Source organism: Orcinus orca, chromosome 8 (assembly GCF_937001465.1).
Source record: "Orcinus orca chromosome 8, mOrcOrc1.1, whole genome shotgun sequence".
In the NCBI taxonomy this organism is placed as follows: Eukaryota; Metazoa; Chordata; class Mammalia; order Artiodactyla; family Delphinidae; genus Orcinus; species Orcinus orca.
The window spans coordinates 99953717-99976408 of NC_064566.1; the positions used below are offsets into that span (position 1 = coordinate 99953717).

Genomic DNA, 22692 nt, shown 5'->3' on the forward strand with positions numbered 1-22692 from the left:
ACCACTAGTAGTGAAATTGAATTTGCAATTAAATGTCTCCCGGGGATGGGGGGGGAAAGCCCAAGACTGAACAGCTTTACAGGGGAATTCTACCAAAAATATGAAGAAGAAATAATACCTATCTTTCTCAAACTGTTCCAAAAAATGAAGAGGACAGAACATTATCAAACTCATTCTGCAGGGCCACCATTACCCTGATACCAAAATCAAGCAAAGACACTACAAAAAAGGGAAGGTAGAGGCCAATATCTCTGACAAATATAGATGCAAAAATCCTCAACAAAATATTAGCAAACCAAATCCAACAATATATAAAAAGGATCATACACCATGATCAAGTTGGATTTATTCTACAGTCACAAGGATGGTTCAGCATTCACAAATCAATCAATGTGATAAACCACATTACGAAAAGGAAGAATATGGGCTTCCCTGGTGGCGCAGTGGTTGGGGGTCTGCCTGCCGATGCAGGGGATATGGGTTCGTGACCTGGTCTGGGAGGATCCCACATGCCGCGGAGTGGCTGGGCCTGTGGGCCATGGCCACTGGGCCTGCACGTCCAGAGCCTGTGCTTCATGACGGGAGAGGCCACAGCGGTGAGAGGCCTGCATACCGCAAAAAAAAAAAAAAAAAAAAAGGAAGAATAAAAATCACACAATCACCTCAATAGACAGAAAAAACATTTGACAAAATTCAACATCCAGTCATGATAAAAAACACTTAGCAAAGTGGGTATTGAGGGAACATATCTCAACATAATAAAGGCCATTTATGATGAATCCACATGTAACATCATAATGGTGAAAAGCTGAAAGCCTTTCCTCTAAATTCAGGAACGATACAAGGATACCAGTCTTGCAACTTCTATTTAACACAGAATTGGAAGTCCTAGCCACAGCAATCACACAAGAAAAAGAAATGAGGTATCCTAATTCGAAGGGAAGAAGTAAAATTGCCACTATTTGCAGATGACATGGTACATTATATAGAAAATGCTAAAGTCTCCACCCCAAAGCTATTAGAATAAATGAATTCAGCAATGTTGCAGGATACAAGATTAACATACAGAAATCTGTTGAGTTTCCATACACAATAAACTATCAGAAAAAGAAAGTAAAAAATAAAGCCCATTTAAAATAGTTTGAAAAAGAATAAAATACTTAGGAAGAAACTAAACCAAAGAGGTGAAAGATGTATAATCTGGAAAATATAAAACACTGATAAAGGAAACTGAATATGATACAAAGAAGTGAAATGATATCCTGTGCTCTTGGATTCAAACAATTAATGTTAAAATGACCATACCACCCAAAGCAATCTAAAGATTTAATGCAATCCCTAACAAAATACCTATGGTATTTTTCACAGAACTAGAAAAATTAATCCTAAAATTCACATACAACCAAAAAAGGCCCCAAACTGCCAAAGCAATCTTGAGAAAAGAAGAACAAAGCTGGATGTATTACCCTACCAGCCTTCAGACTATACTACAAAGCTAGAGTAATCAAAACAGAGTGGTGCCTGCACAAAAACAGACACACAGATCAATGAAACAGAATAGAGATCCCAGAAAAAAACCCACACATTTATTGTCAATCTACAACAAAGAAGAGAAGAATATAAAGTGAAGAAATGACATTCTTTTCAACAAGTGATGCTGGGAAAACTGGACAGCTACTTGTAAAACAATGGGATGAACATTTCCTGACCATATACAAAAATAAACTGAAAATGGATTAAAGACCTAAATGTAACACATGAAACCATAAAAATCCTAGAAGAAAACATAAGCAGAACACTCTTTGACATAAACTGTAGGAATATTTTTTTACATCTGTCACCTAAGGTAAATGAAATAAAAGCAAACATAAACAAACGGGACCTAATTAAACTTAAAAGCTTTTGCATAGCAAAGGAAACCATCAACAAAATGAAAAGACAACATACTGAATGGGAGAAAATATTTATAAATAATATGACTGATAACGGGTTAATATCCAACATATGTAAAAAGATCATACAACTCAATATCAAAAAAACACAAACAACACAAGTTAAAAATGGGTAGAAGTCCTGAACAGACATTTTTCAAAAGGAGGCATATAGATGGCCAACAGACACATGAAAAGATGCTCAACATCGCTGTCAGGAAAGCGCAAATCAAAACAAAATATCGCCTCACGCCTGTCAGAATGGCTATTATCAAAACTCTACAAATAACAAATGTTGGAGAAGATGTGGAGAAAAGAGAACACTTGTACACTGTTTGTGGGAGTGTAAATTGGTGCAGCCACCATGGAAAACAGTATGGAGGTTCCTCAAAAAAATTAAAAAATAGATCTACCATATGATCCAGGATTTCCACTGTTGGAGGTATATCTGGGAAAAAAACAAAAACACTAATTTAAAAAGATACATATGCCCCAATGTTCATAGAAGCACTATTTACAATTGCCAAGATATGGAAGCAACCCAAAGGCCCATCGATAGACGAATGGATAAAGATATGATAGACAGATAAAGATGGAATATTACTCAGCCATAAAAATATTGAAATTCTGCCATTTGCAGCAACACGAATGGACCTAGTGAAATAAGTCAGACAGAGAAAGACAAATACTGTATTATATCACTTACATATGGAATCTAAAAAAATAATACAAATGAATGTATATGCAAAACAAAAACATGCTCACAGATATAGAAAACAAACTACTAGTTACCAAAGGGCAGAGGGAAGGAGGGAGGGGCAGATTACGTGTATGGGACTAAGGCTTAAAAACTACTATGTATAAAATAAATAATCAGCAAGGATATATTGTACAGTGCAGTGAAATACAGCCATTATTTTGTAATAACTTTAAATGGAGTATAATCTATAAAAATATTGAATCACTATGTTGTGCAAATGAAACTAATATGATAGTATAAATCAACTATACTTCGTTAAAAAGGAAACATAAATCTTAAGTGTATGGCTCAATGAATTTTACCTATATATATATGCCCATATAAAATATAATTCAAGATACACATTTCCTAGAAAGGTTCCCTTGTTCCCCTTCTCAGTCAATACCCAACCCCTCCCCAGAGGTAACCACTATTCTTCTTGCCCTCCAAATACATCTGACATTCTAAATATACAAACAGAAAAGCGCTGGAGAAATAGGGAAATTAGAGAAAACAGCATCTACTTTAAATCTGTTTATTATCTTATTGGGTAGACAAGGTGTTATGGTCAAGTGTTGAAATCCTAAAACCCCCAAAGGTGATGATATTGGGAGATGGAGCCTTTAGGAGGTACTTAAGTCATGAAGATGGAACCCTCATAATTGGGATTAGTACCTTATGAAAGACATCTCACAGAAATCACTAGCCCCTTCCACCTTGTGAGCATATAATGAGAAGGGAGCGACCCAGAAAAGTGCCCTCACCCATTTATGCTGATACCCTGATCTTGGACTTCCAACCTCCAGAACTGTGAGAAATAAATTTCTGTTGTTTATGTTATTGAGTCTGTGGTATTTTGTTACAGCAGCCTGAATGGACTGAGGTACAGGTTTAAATAAGCGCAAAAAATGTTGAAAAAAATATAGTTTATTATCATTAATATACACCTTTTTTCATCATAAATCTCATTAGATAAGTAAAACAATGTCTAACATATTTCTCCTAACTTAATGTGCAGTATTTTCCTTTAAAGTGATAAATAACAAACTATGCAGTAAGAGCTATATGCTCTTTTTAAAAATATTTGCTGTCATTGTAGATAATAACGAATGCAAGTTTTATAATAAACCAGTCAGCCCCCTTGCTAGGATCCTAAGGTACATATGTAGTATTCCTTCAATGGTACTTTATTAACACCATCTTTGGCAATAAAAGTGGAGCTACATATATTCTCTTCAATATTAAATGAACTGGGCTGATAGAGGCTCTCAGAAACAGGTGGTAAATTGTATAGATTTTGCCATTCTCAAAGGGAACAAGAAAGGGCAAAATATAAAAAGAAAGTTGATAAGAAATATAGAACAAAAGGAAAAGATCAGAGAATCTGATGATACTTCAAGCTATGTACTAGTTTGTATTAAGACATTTTATTGAATCCCGTTCCCTATACCAGCAAGAGTATCAACAAGAATGAGAATATTTCTACAGTATTTGGCACTTCTGTGTTTAGATGAGTAAGATATAATTTTAACTTTCTGTGATTTATGATTCACCATATTTGTCCAGATTAGGAATAGCTCAGAAGATGGAAGTATGAAAAAATTATTTTTAAAAAGGTCAGCATATTTATTCCTTTTATAAACATGTTGTTATTCAGTAAACTGATATGAGGTGCAGGAGATACAGAGGCCAAATATGAGACAAGATCAGCAATGAGGGAAGTGATAAGACAAGTCCATACCACATATAAAAAAATCTGTAGAAGCAACATGAAGGTAAATACAGTCTTAGTCTTAGTCTACAGAAGATAAATACAGTCTTCTTGAAAGACACCAGTAAAAATAAATAAAAAGTTGAATTTCTTTACAATATTGCTGATTCAAATTAGAACATGGTTCTCCTCTGGATTCTTAAACAGGGATTTCCTCAGTGTAACTTTGATATCCTTGTTTCTCAAAATGTAAATCAAAGGATTGACCATGGGCACCACATTAGTATAGAAAACAGAATAAATTTTTTCAGGTCCATAGATCCAGGAGAAGAATATTTAAGGTACATGAATGCTGCTGAACCAAAATAAGAGAGAGCAATGATGTGGGAGCTACACGTGCTGAAGGCTTTCGATCTTCCCTGAGCAGATTTGATATGAAGAATGCTAGTAAGGATGAAGATGTAAGAAACTAGGATGGTGAAACTGGGTACTGTGATATTAATACCCACAACAATGAGAACTACCACCTCACTGACATAAGTGCTGGTGCAAGAGACTTGGAGGAGTGGGAGGATGTCACACAAGTAATGGTTGATATTAACATTGCAGAAGGTTCGTCTAAGCATGCACCCTGTGTGGGCAGAGGCTCCAGTAAACCCCATCACATACACAGCCAAAGATAGCACCAAACAGACCTTATGGAACATGGTGACCTTATACAGCAATGGAGTACAGATGGCCACATAGCGATCACAGGCCATTGAGGTCAACATATAGCATTCAGAGATGACAAAAAAGAGAAAGAAAAACAGCTGAGTCATGCGCTCAACATAGGAGATGATATTCTTCTTGAATACAAAGTTCATCAGCATCTGGGGGGTGAAAACAGAGGAGTAACAGAGATCAATGAAGGATAAGTTGAAGACTAAATAGTACACGGGGGTGTGGAGGTGAGAATTTAGACCAATAAGAATGATCGAGCCCAGGTTGCCTACCATGGTGACAATGTAGATCATTAGAAACAGGTAAAAGAGGGGCTGCTGGAGCTCTGGACGGTCTGTTAATCCAGCAAGTATAAATTCAGGCACTAAGGAGTCATTTCTAGCCAGCATTCTCAACTTTGGAAATCTGTGAGAATAGAAGAAAACTACATTAATAGGGAACCCAGCTCTGTCCTTACAGACTCTCTTTTATATGAGCTTTACGAGAAAGAGACTCAGACTGGCAGAAATCACGTCTTCCTTTGCTTCACAGGGTCTGTAAGTACTGCAACACATACCCCTCTACGTTTAAATCGCTGTCTTTTGTTGCATGAGCTGCATGGGACAAACAACAGCTTTATCTTTACTAGAAGACAGAGGGATGGGGTAGCTGTGGAACAAGCCTGCCTGTTGATGGGCTTTGGTGGTGGGGTTGTATCCCCATCTCTCCCTCCTATTCATCTGACCAGTCACTTTTTAGTTCCTACTCATGTTTCCATCACTCTACGAGTTATCTCAGTTCCCCTGTGATGACCTTCAAGAAAGAGAGAATTCCCACAGGGCAGAGACCATAACCATATTCTGCTTCCTAGAAGGGAGTTGCTAAGAGTCTCTCGGATTTTCAGGTACTTTACTACAAGATTCCATGAAGTCAACAATTGATAACAGGTATGGAGGAGAGCCTTGGTGGCCTAAACTTTATACTTAACCATATACTGCATTGTTTCCACATATTCTCCTCCTCTATTCCATCCTAGCTGAACATAGAATGAATAAAGGAAGGTGGATGTGCTTTCCCAGGTTTTGTAGGATGGCATGAAAGCAAAATAAATTAATTTGGGTGCTGATTAAATTATCTGTTGTTAGTGAATATATATCAAGCTGTATACTTATTATGACATGTAAACTTGTACAGTACATATAATATATTTTGACAAAAATTTTTTTCCCCACACACACTGTATTTTATTTTTACAAGAGATAAATAAACTGACACCAAGTATTGTAAATGGATGCAAACAATGATTGCAATTACCAAACATGAAACACACTCATACTATGTCATAATATTGACATTCAGTCCAGTGATCCTCCACTGTAACAGCTCCTTTACTTTGCAATGAAAATTGATTTGTATATTTTTTGCCTCTGAGTCCTTGTGGGATTTTTTTTTATTCAAACAGAAAGTCACAAAAATTGTAATCATCCTCAGCAGTTCACTCAGTCCCATGTAATTAATTTTTTTTATCTCGATCTTTTGTTAGCACTTTTATGAATCCATCAGTTTTCCATTAGAGTTCTGAAAATGCTTATTCATTCAGTTCAGCAGTATAGTCAGTTACCAAAAACCTGTACTTGTCAGAGTCTTTTCCATGAATTCCTTGAAGATGAAACCCTTTTATAGGAACATTTTTGCGAAAGCATCAGAGTACACCCAGAACTGTCTGTAAATGACAAAAGACTTAAAAATGACCACGGTTAAAGATTTGATGAAAGTTCATAATAATGCAATTGACAAGGAAATTTAGTTATTTCTGAGATATACATTTTAAAGTAATAACTAGAATTATGACTTATAACATTATACCAGAACATATAAGATTTTTAGAAATTTCATGTACGGTCTGAAACATTTATATTAACATATTTCCATACAAATAACTCTGGCAACCATAGACACAACAGAATTAAACATAGCCAAAATCCTAGCCAGGATACCAAAAATTCTCACCCTAATAGCCATTAACTAAGTGGTTAGTACCTGAGACAGCATATTATCTTTCAACAAAATATTACAAGACAAAGAAACAGTCTTAAGAGGTAATGCAAGCCACAGAACCAGACTCAGATAAGAATGAGATGTAGAAGTTATTGAACAGGAAATTAAAATGTCTATAATGAACATGTTAAGGACTCTAAGGGAAAAATAGACAACGTGTAAGAATCAATGGGTAAACAGAGAGATGGAAACTCTAACAAAAACTATCAAAAGAAAATGCTAGAAATAAAAGGCACAGTAACATAAATGAAGCATTCCTTCTATGTGCTCATCAAAACCCAACACAGTTTAGAAAAAGAGTCAGTGGCTTGAAGATCAGTCAATTGAAACTTCCCAAAATCAAATCCAAAGAGAAAAAGAGTGAAAAACAGAACATTCAAAAACTCTGAAACAACTTCAAAAGTGAAAAAATATGCATAATTGGAATATCAGAAGGTGAGAGTGAACGGCTGATCCTCCTCTTCCTTACATTTTCTTGAGAAGTGATTTATATAACTAAGTTAATTTACACTTTCAAATCATTTACATTTCTTTTTTGATTTCTTACTATTATCTCCATAGCTTTATATGTTGTTTGCCCTTATGAGGATTTGGCATCAATAACTAACACAGATTTCATTCAGGAGAACACCCTTTTACGCAAAGTCTTACTCAGTGCAACTTGGACATCTTTGTTCCTCATACAGTAAATGAAAAGATTCATCATTGGCCCCACAATGGTGTAAAAAACTGTGGATACTTTATCTCGATTCAGAGACACAGCAGGAAAAGGCTTCAGTTACATGAATGCTGATGATCCAAAGAAAAGAGAAACCAGAATTATGTGAGAGCTGCAGGTACTGAAGGCTTTGGACCCACCCGCTGTAGAACAGATGCAGAGGATGTTGGAGAGGATCAAGGTATAATAAATGGAGTTGGTGAGACTGGGCACTATGACACTGACACCAACCACAACGAAAACCACCAGCTCATTGATGTAGGTGCTTGCGCAGGAGAGCTGGAGGAGAGGAGGAATGTCACACATGTAATGATCGATGATGTTACCATCACAGAAGGAGTCTCAGCATGCACCCAGTGTGGGCCATGGTACCCACAAGCCCCATCGCGTATGCACCCACCATCTGCGTGAGGCAGACCTGATGGGACATGGAGACCTTGTAAAGCAGGGGCTTACAGAAAGCCACATATCGATCATAGGCCATTGACGTCAAAATACAGCACTTTTCAATAACAAAGAAGGAGAAGAAACAAAGCTGAACCATGCACTCTGCTTAAGAGATGACGTTTTGGTTTACAAAACTCATCAGTATTTTAGGGGTGATGACAGAGGAGTGGCAGAGATCAATGAAGGAAAAGTTGAAGAGAAAGTAGTACATGGGAGTGTGCAGGTGAGGGTTCAGACCAATCAGAATAATCAAGCCAGTGTTCCCCACCACCGTGACCAGATATATTCCTAGGAAAATGAAAAAGAGAGGCAGCTGGAGTTCTGGCTGTTGTGTTAAACCCAGCAGGATAAACTCAGTCACTGAAGAGTCGTTCCCTGGGGCCATTCTTCCCTAGGACATATCTGTGGGAACAGGACAAAGGGTAACATTAAAATGAGTACCCAGCTCTCTCCACCCAATCCCACTATAACGAGGTTGAGACACAGAATAGGAGAATGAACCCAAGCCAACCCTCTGTGTGCCTTTGTTTTCTCCTTTGTGTAAAGGCTGAGGGAATTTTTAAAGATAATATATATCAAAAACACTAATGGGCAAGTTCTATAGGGATAAGATTCAGTAACCCTGTGACCACTCATGACTACAGCATCTTTGCTCCACTTCTGCTTTGATAGCTTACCAGGCCCACCTAATGATCAATGATTGTCTCAGCAGAGAGAAGGTGTGTCATTTCAGGGAGTCCTTGGCTTTCTGAGATGAGGTTTGGAAGAATAACATGACAGATAAAATTCAACACTCACCCTTTTACATGGGGACCTCAATCCTGCTGGATTAACTGAGCTCAGAGAAATAAAGTAACTTCCATCCTCCCAGACTGTCAGACTTCCACAAGCTCTCAGAAAGGTCCCTGCTGAATGCAACATAAACTCAGATCAAAGTTGCTAAGCTCAGAGAAAAGAATATAATTTCCATCTTCCCTGAATGTCACAAAGAGGACTTCCACAGACTCTCAGAAAGGTCTCAATGTCTCTCCCTGACTGCCTAGACTCAGATCAAAAGGCAGATTTGGGTCAATACAGGAAGTTTTCAAATGCCAAAATCAAGGTCAGCTCACTATGAGAGGCCATTAGGAACCATTCGACATTTTTACTTCTTTTCTGACACAGGATTGAAATAATCTAAGTGCAAGCTTAGAAAGAGTAATATGGCAATGGCTGGCAGAATGGACTGGCATAAGAGAGACTGGAGGCAAGGTGACTCGCAAGAGGCAATTACAATAGTCAATGAATGATAAGAAATTCCCTGAATTAACAGTGCTATTGTGAGCAATTCCAAGAAACAAACACATGCAAGAGACACTGAAAGGAAAGAGTCATCAGAACTTCTCACAAAGGGGATAGAAGTAGACCAAAAAAATCCCAAAGATATTAGCCTAGGTGCTTGGTTAAATTATGGTGTTAACTACAAACAGAGAGAATTCAGAAAGAATGGAAATATTCATAAACAATAGGCATTCAGCTTTGAACATGGTGATCTTGAGTTGCCAGCTGGACAAGCAAGTAGAAGTATACAACCTAAATAAGGCTAAATAATGCTCAAGAGGAAGACGAGAATCTGAGAAAAAGATTTGGGGACCATTTCCACAGAGGTTAAAGCCATGGAATCAGGTGAACTCAATGAGAAAGAATAAAAAGAAAAAGAGCAGAGAGGCAAGAAATACATGTGGGAAATCCCTCATATGGGTTTTACACGTAGGATAGTTGAAAACCTAATCATTACAAAAATGAGTCCCAATTATTATCATCAGACCCTTAGAAATTACAAGGGGACTAAAAATTCCTTAGGGCAAACTTGAAATGTGTCTCACAAGACAGACTTTCTTGGGCTTAGCCTTGATGAGGACCTTAGAGATTCATTAAAACTATTTTATTTCCTGGAAATGTTAAGAACTCTTATTTAGGTGATGCAAGAACCAGAAACACTCCCTTTAAGTTTATATTACATCAAATCACATTACAAGAAAAGTTTATAGCAAGGTACTAAATTAGAATTAAAGGTCATTCTTTCACTTTTAACACAACCAGTGTAAATACAGGCAGAGAATGAGTGTAGAGATACTCTGAGCTTATTCTTACATTGCAAAACTAACCCATTACCCTCCTTTCTTCTACCTACATGATGGTCACAGTAGCCTGATCCTTTTCACTGAGATATACCATGGTATCTTTTGTTAATTCCTGGCTCCTTTTTAAGTAACTCAAGCCCGTTATGTTCTAATTTATCAATGTCAGTGGTAATTTAAGTTTTATACCATACTATATTATCATAAAGATGCAAAAAATGTAAACCTTTTTTAACTAAATAGAATTTTAATTTGCAGTATTATGTCACACTGAGCTAAGCTGCTGCAAGCATCTGGAATCACTGGCTAATAATATATTTTTAAATGTAAATATATAATGGAAAGAAAGTTAAATCTGTAAGTGTCAGGAAGAAAATGGGAAGGCAAAATCTAATTCAGCAGATCTTGGGTGGGGTCCTAGATTCTGGTCCTGATTCTGGTTTTTTTTGTTTGTTTGTTTGTTTTGTTTTTTAAACAAAGGTCAGTAGAAGTGAAGTGATCCATGCAAGATTTGACTGTTAGTGACAGAACCTGAGGTAAACCCAGGTCTTCTGACTGGAAGTTCAATGGATAAACAGCATGGTAGAGCTGAAGGAAGAAGCCTCTACTCTTTTTTTTAAATTAATTAATTAATTAATTTTTATTTTTGGCTGTGTTGGGTCTTCGTTTCTGTGCGAGGGCTTTCTCTAGTTGCAGCAAGTGGGGGCCACTCTTCATCGCGGTGCGCGGGCCTCTCACTATCGCGGCCTCTCTTGTTGTGGGGCTCAGGCTCCAGATGCGCAGGCTCAGTAGTTGTGGCTCACGGGCCTAGTTGCTCCGCGGCATGTGGGATCGTCCCAGACCAGGGCTCGAATCCATGTCCCCTGTATTGGCAGGCAGATTCTCAACCACTGCGCCACCAGGGAAGCCCTGTTTGTTTTTTGTTTTTTTTTTTTTTTTAAATAAATTTATTTATTTAATTTTTGGCTGCGTTGGGTCCCCGTTTCTGTGCGAGGGCTTTCTCTAGTTGCGGCGAGCGGGGGCCACTCTTCATCGCGGTGCGCAGGCCTCTCACTGTTGCAGCCTCTCGTTGCGGAGCACAGGCTCCAGACGCGCAGGCTCAGTAGCTGTGGCGCACGGGCTTAGTTGCTCCGTGGCATGTGGGATCTTCCCAGACCAGGGCTTGAACCCGTGTCCCCTGCATTAGCAGGCAGATTCTCAACCACTGCGCCACCAGGGAAGCCCCCCTGTTTGTTTTTGAAAGGTGTAAAGTCTGTGTCTAAACTCATGTTTTTGCAAATGGGCATCTGATTTTTCTAGCATCATTTGTGAAGAAGACTACGATTATTCCATTGATTGCCTTTGCTCTTTTGTCAAAGATCAGTTGACTATATATTGTCGGTCAACGTCAGGTTCTCTCTTCTGATCCACTGTCTTTTCTTTCATCACTACCACACTGACTTGATTACTGTAGTTTTATAGTGAGTCCTGAAGTTGGACAGTATCTGTCCTACAACTTTGTTCTCCTTCAGTATTGTATTTGATATTTAGGGTCTTTTCCCTTTCCATATAAACTTTAGAATCAGTTTGTTGATATCCACAAAAACTTGCTGGGATTTTGATTGGGATCACACTGATGATACAGATGAAGTTAAGAAGAATTGACATCTTAACATAATTGAGTCTTCTAATCCACAAACATGGAGTATCTTTCCATTTATTTAGATTTTTTATTACTTTTATTAGAGTTTTGTAGTTTTCCACATATAGATCCTTTATATATTTTGTTAGACTTATAATTAATTATTTCTTCTTTTTGGAGGGTAGGGGTGGGGTGACAATATGAATAGTATTGAGTTTTTCATTACAAATTCCAATCATCCAGTGCTTGGTATATAGGAAAGCTATTAACCTTTGTATGTTAACTTTGTATCCTGTGACTCTCCTCTAGCTACTTATTAGTTCCAAGAGGTTTTTTTGTTCATTTGTTTGTTTTGTAGTTGTTGCTGTCAATTTTGAGGGACTGTCTACAGAGACAATCATGTCATCTGAGAACACAGACAATTGTATTTCTTTTTTTCCCAATATGTATTTAAAAACGGTTTAAAGTTATCATTCCAAGAAGCAATACAGGCTCAAATATTAATAAATTTGAAAAAATGTATCTCAACATCCTTTGTCCTAAGGAAAATGCAAATTAAAATTATAATGAGATACCACTGCATACACACTAGAATGGCTAAAATTACTGTCTATACCAAGTGAACATGTGGATGTGGAACACCTGGAACTTTCATACACTGCTGTTAGAAGAGTAAAATTATATAGGTACTTTGGAAAACAAATTGGTATTTTCTAATAAAGTTGCACCATATGTAGCATCTGATCCAGACATTCCACGGCTATCACATATACAGAGAAGTTAGTGCATATGTCAGAAAAAATACTTGTACAAGGATGTTCACTGAGGTTTTATTTCAATAGCCAAATTTCCATCAATAAGAGAATAGATAAGGAAATTGTAGAAAATACATTCAGTGAGATATTTCTCATAAAACAATGTTCTGATACATGCACCAATACGGTTGAAATACAAAAATCATTATGTTGAACGAAGATGGCAGACTCAAAAGAGTATAAACAGTATGACTTTATTTATAAGATTTTAAATAACAGGCAAAATTAAAGTGATAGAAATGAGAGCAATGGTTACCTCAACTGGTGTATGGGATTTGTCTATTGACTAGAAAGTGACATAAGGGAAATTTCTGGGGTCATGGAAATGTTCTGTATCTTTTTCTGGGTGGTGATTAAATGAGTTTATACTTAGGTAAAAAGTCATCAAGCTGTAGACCTCATATTTGTATATTTTACTATATGTAAACTAGACCTCATAAAATATAATTTGAAATGTTTTTATAAAACTTTATAAGGAAAATTTGTGTAAAAATTTATACAGCTCAATAGTTTAAACAATATATTGTTCAGTAGATCTCTCAGGACTTACTATGGAAAACTAGTCTGTGTTTTTGTAACACATCTCTAATATCTACTATCAGTATGCGTAGGCCAATCCACACCTTTCCATACCAACCTTAGAGGCTTAATACTGGACCAGATGGGTCAGTAGTCTTACACAGGATTGGGCTTGGGTGTTTCCATAAAGAATATTCTGACTTAATATTGAATCCATGTCTCCAACCTGGGGAAATTCAATGAAGTTGACATAAAGAAAGAAAACCGAGAAAAAAAATAATCAGATACAACTGGGACATTAATCACTTCCCATTTAAGCTTGTGCTCCATGAGCCCTGCCAATTATTACAGTGTGTTTGTGTTTCTATCACCAATAGTGACAGCCAAGCTTCAATCTCTTTTTATCTTTCTTATAAAAAATTTACAAATGAGTAATTTCAGTTTAAAAATATGGCAACATTTCATGTTTAAAATAACAAGGAAATCCAACTAAAAACTAGCTTAAAACTTGGCATGCAAAAAGCAGGAAAATTCAATCCACAATGAGGAAAAACCTCAATCTGTAGAAACATACTGAAAATAACATATTTTAAAATCAGCAGATAAGAAAAAAAAGAGCTGTTATTAATATATTCTATATATTCAAGAAAAAAATGTCAAGGCATGACAAGGCCCATATTGACTTCCTTGATCTGAAAAATACAATGTGTGAAATGAAAAATACACCAAATCCAAAAAAATACAGAATCCAAAAATAATCATGAGAAAAACATTAGAAATCCCAATTGAGGGATATTCTACAAAATACCTGACTAATACTCTTCAAAACTGTCAAAGTTATCCAAAACATGGGAAGTCTGAGAAAATGTGACAGCCAAGAGGAACCCAATGAGACATGACTAATCAACACAATGTGGTATCCCGAATGGGATCCTAGGATAGAAAAGGGACATTAGGTAAAAACTAAGAAAATCTGGATAAAGTATGGACTTTAACAATAATTATCAATATTGGTTCACTAACTGTGACATATGTATCACACTAATGTAAGATAGCAAGAGGAACAAAATATGAAATATATAGTAACTCTCTGTATTATATTAACAATTCCTCTATAAATCTAAAATAATTCTAAAAAATTTATGTAAAAATAAATGTGTTGAATGGAGTTAACACCACATCAGAAGAAATGATGAGTGAACTTAAAGAACAGCAATAGAAAGTAACCAAAATGATATCCAGAGACAACAAAAAAAAGCCTAGAAAAGAATGAACAGAGCATCAGTGAGCCCTAAGACATCATATTATGTAATTGGAGTAACCTCATATGTAATTGGAGTCCCAGACAGCAGAGAGGAGGAGTGGTAGAAAAATATTTGAAGACATAACAGCTGAAGACATCCACCTAAGGTATCACTATACAGTGAATGCCCCCTTACCACCTAATCTAATTTGAGAACAAAGTTGACTAAATAAGCTATTTAACAACTGTCATTTCTGGTATTGTTGGGCTAGGCTATTCGGTCTACCACCCACTCAAAACAGCTAAAAATACTGAATAAAATATTCTACAATATTCTATTTTATGAACTGGTTTGTGATTACATAAATTTTGCATTATTTATTAAATTGAAAATGTATGTATTATGAAGTTTTCAGGATATATTTGATGGTAAAATCAGAAAAGTTGGTATATTCATTACCTACTATAATAATGTAAATTATTCAAACATCAAAAATATCTCTTAAATGAGACTCATCATTTTTTATTAAATAACATTCCCAAATAAAATATACTCATAATTCTAAATGAAAATTGGTACTTGCTTCTGGAATATAATTTCTTTGTTAACAGGCTTTGTGCTTGAAATAGTTATTTGCAATTCTTGAGCAAGAATTTTTAATGACTGTATCTCTAATTTCTTTTATAATCATCATCAGTGAGAAATTTTGTATGCAAATTAGAGTTTAGAGGTAGAGTTTAGATCATTCTTACCACCATTTAAAACTTTGCCGTTGAAATCATATTTAAATAATGTGAGTTATTTTCTTTTTACTGACAAATTTAATGTTCAACAAATTTGGAACTAATTTCGCTTTTTCATTTCAAATATTTCAAAATAACAGAGAAACCCAATTTGCAGAAGGCTTGTGCATTCTTAGAGCAATCACACTTCAACTAGTTTAGATGCCACGAAAAGGATAAATTGGCTGGAGATGGACAGAAGTACATGAAATGGGGAGCCAGAGACTAGGGCATCTGCCTGGAGCTGCGAACATCAGGACTCCTTGCCTGGCATCCACCACAGGCCAAGCACTGTGCTCCTGGGCACCTGAAACAGACTCCCCCAGCATCCCTGTGGGACTCTGAACCCTCTGCGTGTGGCTGCTGTAGCTGGTAAGCAGGTGGTGGAGTGCCTTTTTGGTCGGGCTGTTGAAATAGAGCAGTGAGTGCCTCACTTGGCTGACCATTCTTGACGCTGGCCAAAGTACGGTATATGCCATCACGTCAGACACATTCTATTCTTACCCTTCCGAGAGCATCTGTCTAGGAGATACTCTAGGCTCGATGCCTTTAATGTGAATTCATCTGGGGATTCCGCATGAAGAAAACAAATATTTTTCCCAATTAAAATTGTATTTATGCAGCATATACAGAAGGATAATAAAGCCATATCTACCCATATCTTCAAGAAATTCATCAAGTTGTGGACATAATACTTCCAAATATCCTAAAGGTGTTTTAAAAATGCTTGATATATTGAAATAATTTTTACTTCAAATTCTATAATTATAGTTATTTTTAAAACACTACAATTGAATTTTTTTTTTTTTTTTTGCGGTACGCGGACCTCTCACTGCTGTGGCCTCTCCCGTCGCGGAGCACAGGCCCCGGACGCGCAGGCCCAGCGGCCACGGCTCACGGGACCAGCTGCTCCGCGGCATGTGGGATCCTCCCAGACCGGGACACGAACCCGCGTCCCCCGCATTGGCAGGCGGACCCCCAACCACTGCACCACCAGGGAAGCCCTACAATTGAATTTTTAATCATTTTAGTTTTATATGAGTTGTGATTTTAATAATTTTAAATGATCATTTTTGCCATGTTGATCAAAAGAATATAAAGTCAACCTGATTCACAGACCGAGCCAGGCATTTTACTGACTCATACTGCCAGCAGAGTGTGCTGGGAAATTGGATATCACATTCAGACTACAAGGCATGTGTCATGCCTGCAACTATATTTTGCCTACATAAACCAACATAATCCCAAAAAGTGTGTGAAACTGGTAAGTCATGAATATACATGGCCTTTTATTTGGCTGGCCAGGGCCAACCATTCATGGAGGCGTGTCTCTCTCCACGCATTTTGTCTGCTTGGTTCTACTGCATTTTAACCTCAGATGAACTCTCCCCATGTAGTGAAAACAGGACTACTAGAATCCCTAGATTTAATCTTACCAATTCAGTAACTACAAGAAGAAAAGTTTGTTTAAATAATTTTGGCAGAAAAGACTGTAGTCAAATGACTATTTCTGACTAATCACTGTCATCAGGGTTTGGCATGTGCTAATTAGACAGGATATATCTTGTGAGATGGGCAAGTCAGTCCAACAAAATCACATAAAATGTGTTCCCTGTTTCAGGGCTTCCCTGGTGGCGCAGTGGTTGAGAGTCCGCCTGCCAATGCAGGGGACATGGGTTCGTGCCCTGGTCCGGGAGGATCCCACATGCCACGGAGCAGCTGGGCCTGTGAGCCATGGCCGCTGAGCCTGCGTGTCCGGAGCCTGTGCTCCGCAACGGGAGAGGCCACAACAGTGAGAGGCCCACGTACCGCAAAAAAAAATAATAATAATAATTGGATATATAGACATTGCAAGGAGGAAAGAGCAAAAGATGAAGCAGAGAAAACATAAAGACTAATAACCTATAAAAAATAGCTACCCAGAACTGATAGAACAAACAGAAAGAATAAGAAGCATAACCAGATTCTAGAATCTAAGAGGAGAAGCTCTATAGGATTGGTGCTTGGATTAATGGAGGGTTTGGAGATGCCCCACAGCTGGTCCTTGGACCTCTGCAATAGAGGCTCCAAGAGGGTGCAAGGCCCAACATGGAGGGAGACCAAGAAGAAGGCCTGACAAGTGCTTGAGCCACTCAAGGGGCAAAGTCTGGGCAATAAAGTGAGGGAGGATACTACAGCTGTTAAGGAGCTGTTGTCCAGCTATTCACTATACATAAGGGGGTTTACCAAGTTAGGCACATTTCCATGTGCTTATTGGCTATTTACATATGTTCGTTTGGGATGTGTCTTTCAAATCATTTGCCAATATATGATATGATCTTTTTATCACTGAGATACATTTTAATTAATTTGTTATATATTCTGGATACCTTTATCAAATATATGTTTATCAAAACCAACATAATGTTTATCAAATATATATTTTGCAAATATTCTTTCAGTCTGTGTCTTGCCTGTAAATACCTTTATCAAATATATGTTTTGCAAATATTCTTCCAGTCTGTGTCTTGCCTATAAATATTTTTTTGATAAACAGAGTGTTCTAATTTAAATGAAACTCATTTTCTCTTTTTTTTCTTTTAGATTTAGTGCTTTCCAGAATATGTTTAAGAAATCTGTGCCTACACTAACATACTTTTCTGTTTTCTTCTAGAAGGTTTATGTTAAAGTTTCATGTGTATAGCTTTGATCTATTTAAAATTAATTTTTGTGTATGATGTGAGGTAGAGATCAAAGTTCATTGTTTTCCTCATGAGTAGTTAGTATTTCCAGCATCAATTGCTTAGAATGATTTTTCTTTATTTACGGATTTACACAGTTGCTCAGTTAAAAATCTATCAACTATATAAGTGAGGATCTGTTTCTGAATATTCTATTGTGTCCCATGGATTTATCTATATTTATAACAAAACCAATCTGTCTTGATTACCATATCCTAAAACTAAGGTTTAAAATCAGTTAGTGTTAAGTCCTCTATGTCATTTTAGAGTTCTCCAAGAAACAGATGCTAAGAAATGATTAGACTTCCAAGACATTTATTGTGGTAAGTGCCTGTGAAGGATAAAATGGGAATGAGTGGGAGTCAGTGAGAAAGCCTTCAGACCAGGATGAAAGTGTGATACCTACGAAAGGAGAGAGAGAAGAAAGGATTGGGTAGGAAAACCTCAGACCACAGTGCAGTTCAAAAAAATCTCAAATAGGATGATAGGAAGTCCCTAAACAAAGACTGCCTATCAGAAGAGATTCACGTTACACAGAAATTGGCCAGGTCCGGTATGACCCACCATGCTAAGCCATTGGCTGAGGCCATCTTAGAGTAAGCATGGACTCTGCCTGAACACTATGGTGGATCCAAAGGAGTATTGGCTATAGACAGTCAATGATGCTCCTCACAGGTGGCTCTGCTGAAAGGGAGTTAGCAGCACCTCTCTATGGTTGCCACACTTTACTCCTCAAAAGAAATTATACCCCAAAGTTCTTTCTGACTTATTTTTTGTTATTGTCATTTATTACTATATTTTATTAATTATTATTTATAACATTAAATTTATTACTGTTATTATTCAAACAAGATAATCCAATTCAGCAAGAATATTTTTGACCTACCACTATATTTGATACTCTAAATATATGAATGGAAAAAGCATTGGAGAAATAGGGAAATTATAGGGAGAAGCATCTAGGTAAATATATTTATTGCCTTACTGGTGAGACAAGGTTTAAGTATGTTCAAAAAATGTTGCTAGGAATATGGTTTACTATATTAATACACAACTTTTTTCATGATACTTCACTGGATAAGTGAAACATGGCTAAAATGTTTCTCCTAACACCATGTGTAGTATTTTCCTAAAGTGATAAAAAACAAAATTGACAGTAAAACCATGTGCTTTTTTCAAAATATCTGGTGTCATTTTAGAGAGTAATAAACACAAATTTTATAATAAACCACCCATTATGCTTACTGGGATCCTGAGATACATATGTATTATTCTTCTAATCATCCTCTCTTAATGCCATGTTTGGCAATAAATGGTGGTGTTATATGTATTCTCTTCAATATTAAAGGCATTTGCCTTATAGAGGTTCTCAGAAGCAGGTGGCATGTAAAACAGATTTGGCCATTTTCAAAGGGAACAAGAAAAGTAATAATAATAAAAGGAAAAGTGGTATGAAAAATAGAACAAAATGATAATATCAGAAGGTAAGCTATATATGCAATTTGCAATGAAGACATTTCTTTGAATTCTTCTTCCTATACCAGGAACAATATTGTTTTAAAAGACAATTATTCTGCAGTGTTTGGGCACTTCTGTGTCTAGAACAGCAAGCTCTAATTTTAACTTTATGTATTTATGAAACTCACCATATTTGTCCAGATTAGGAATAGCCCAGGAGACAAAGATAGTATGAAAAAAATCAGTTCATATTTTCCTCTTATAAAGATGCTACTAGTTATTTAGGAAACTGGTACAAGGTGCAAGAGATAAGTAGGAAAAGTTAGACAAGCTATAAGGAAAGTGATGAGACAAGTGTATTATACCACATATAACACAATCTGTAGAAGAAACACAGTTATGAACAAATATCATCTTGGAAGACAATAAAAATTGAATATCTTTACATTATTGTTGTTTGTAATTAGAACATGTTTCTCCTCTGGATTTTAAACAGGGATTTTCTCAGTGCAACTCTGGCATCTTTGTTCCTCAAACAAAATCAGAGGACTGAGCATGGGTCCCACATTAGTATAAAAAACAGAAGAAACTTTTCCCTGCTCCATAGATCCAGGAGAAGAATATTTAAGGTACATGAATACTGCTGAGCCAAAAAAAAAGAGAAAGAGCAATGATGTGGGAGCTACACATGCTGAAGGCTTTCGATCTTCCCTGAGCAGATTTGATATGAAGCATGCTAGTAAGGATGAAGATGTAAGAAACTAGGATGGTGAAACTGGGTACTGTGATATTAATACCCACAACAATGAGAACTACCACCTCACTTACATAAGTGCTGGTGCAAGAGACTTGGAGGAGTGGGAGGATGTCACACAAGTAATGGTTGATATTAACATTGCAGAAGGTTCATCTAAGCATGCACCCTGTGTGGGCAGAGGCTCCAGTAAACCCCATCACATATGCAGCCAAAGATAGCACCAAACAGACCTTATGGGATATGGTGACCTTATATAGCATTGTAGTACAGATGGCCACATAGCGATCACAGGCCATTGAGGTCAACATATAGCACTCAGAGATGACGAAAAAGAGAAAGAAAAACAGCTGAGTCACGCACCCAACATAGGAGATGATATTCTTCTTGAATACAAGTTCATCAGCATCTGGGGGGTGAAAACAGAGGAGCAACAGAGATCAATGAAGGATGGTTGAAGACTAAATAGTACACGGGGGTGTGGAGGTGAGAATTTAGACCAATAAGAATGATCGAGCCCAGGTTGCCCACCATGGTGACAATGTAGATCATTAGAAACAGGTAAGAGAGGGGCTGCTGGAGCTCTGGATGGTCTGTTAATCCAGCAAGAATAAATTCAGGCACTAAGGAGTCATTTCTAGCCAGCATTCTCAACTTCGGAAATCTGTGAGAATAGAAGAAAATTCCATCAATAGGGAACCCAGCTCTGTCCTTACAGACTCTCTTTTATATGAGCTTTACGAGAAAGAGACTCAGACTGGCAGAAATCACATAAGTCCTCCTTTGCTTCATAAGGTCTGAAGGTACACACCCCTCAACATTTAAATCACTGTCTTTCATTGCATGAACTGCATATGACAAACAACTGCTCTATCTTACTAGAAGATAGAGGGATGGGGTAGCTGAGGAACAAGGCTACTTGCTGATGGGCTTCAGTGGTGGGAATGTATCCCCATTTCTCCCCCCTATTCCTCTGATTCATCACTTCCTAGTTCCTACTCATGTTTCCATTACCCTACTAGGTACCTCAGGTCCCCTGTTTTGACCATCAAGAAAGAAAGAATCCCTACAGGGAAGAGACCATACAGATATTCTGCTACCAGGAAGTCTCTCATAGTCTCTAAGGTTTTCAGATACTTTACTATAAGAATCCAGGAAGTTAATAATTGATAACAGGTATTGAGGTGAACCTTAGTAACCTAAGTTTTCTACTTAACCATATATTCCAGTGTTTCCACACATTCTCCTCCTCTGCTCTATCCTAGCTGGACAGCGAATGAATAAAGGAAGGTGGATGTGCTTTCCTAGGTTTTGTAGGATGGCATGAATGAGAAATATTAATTTGAGTGCTGATTAAGTTAGTTATTAAGTTTGTGAAAACATTTCAAGCTGTATACTTATTATGATATATCAACTTTCCTCTGTTTATACATTTCAATAAAAAAATTTTAGAAAGAAAACACAAATTTCTTCTGATGTTGCTGTCTGGATTTGTCACTTGGAACTGCTACAGTTCTCCTGCTCCCAGAATGAAGATGGAGTCAACACAGAGTGTATGCTGCGAACAATACAGGCAGTAGAGTCAGAGCTTCAGACTTTGGAGTTTCTTGTTATTCAATATAAATAGTTCTCATTTTTCAGCAACAGAGAGAGTGAGCAAGTATACAAACTTGGTTATCTCACTCTCCATCCATTGAGGGAACTCAGTGCTGACCCTTTATACGTGTTTTACCTCCGCTGTCCTGAAAGAAGAACTGGCCTTGGAGATATCAAAGCTGAGCAGATGTAGTCACAGAATCTTCTTCCTTCCCTGGAAAAGAGTCATAGCATAGATCTCACAGTATGAATGTTCCAAGAGTCAGTCTATGATTTAGATCAAACTTGTGGTTATAAATTTACTAAGAGATCATGAAGGGAAACCACAGGCTTCACATCTGAGCCACAGTGTCATAGAGCACACAGCATTTGCTTAAGGCTTATAATTCTTTTGGACCTGATTAGAAATTCAGGTATAGGGGTCCCCCAGGACTTTCCCATCATGATACGCTCTGCAGGGGAGAAATGTGTCTGTGTTTACACCCTAATTGTTACAGTAAATGTTAATTTCCCATCAGGGACTATACATTCCCCAGAGCATAGGAGAAAGGATCCTCTGCTGTCTCTTATAAAGATGCAAATAACTAATGTCATTGAAAATTCACTAATTATAATTCTAGGTAACATAAGTTTCAAGAATTTGAGTTCATAAAGATATATGACCATTTCAGAAAAGTTTATTATGGCCCTTTATAATAGTTGAGTCTCTTTAAATAATCAGTGTTTATGCAAATTTTATAGACATAAACCAAAGAAT

The 22692-nt window shown here is 37.0% G+C and overlaps 1 protein-coding gene and 2 pseudogenes across 1 annotated transcript; all 3 read right to left on the minus strand.

Annotated features, from left to right (window-relative positions):
* Positions 1 to 4560: 4560 nt before the first annotated feature.
* On the minus strand, positions 4561 to 5493 carry LOC101273567 (olfactory receptor 8B3-like). The gene has a single exon (XM_012537057.2). The coding sequence runs from the start codon at positions 5491 to 5493 to the stop codon at positions 4636 to 4638; it is 858 nt and encodes a 285-aa protein (XP_012392511.2). The 3' UTR covers positions 4561 to 4635.
* A 2267-nt stretch (positions 5494 to 7760) lies between these two features.
* On the minus strand, positions 7761 to 8691 carry LOC101273804 (olfactory receptor 147-like; annotated as a pseudogene).
* Positions 8692 to 20048: 11357 nt separating this feature from the next.
* LOC101285552 (olfactory receptor 8B3-like) lies at positions 20049 to 20993 on the minus strand (annotated as a pseudogene).
* Between the last annotated feature and the right edge of the window lie 1699 nt (positions 20994 to 22692).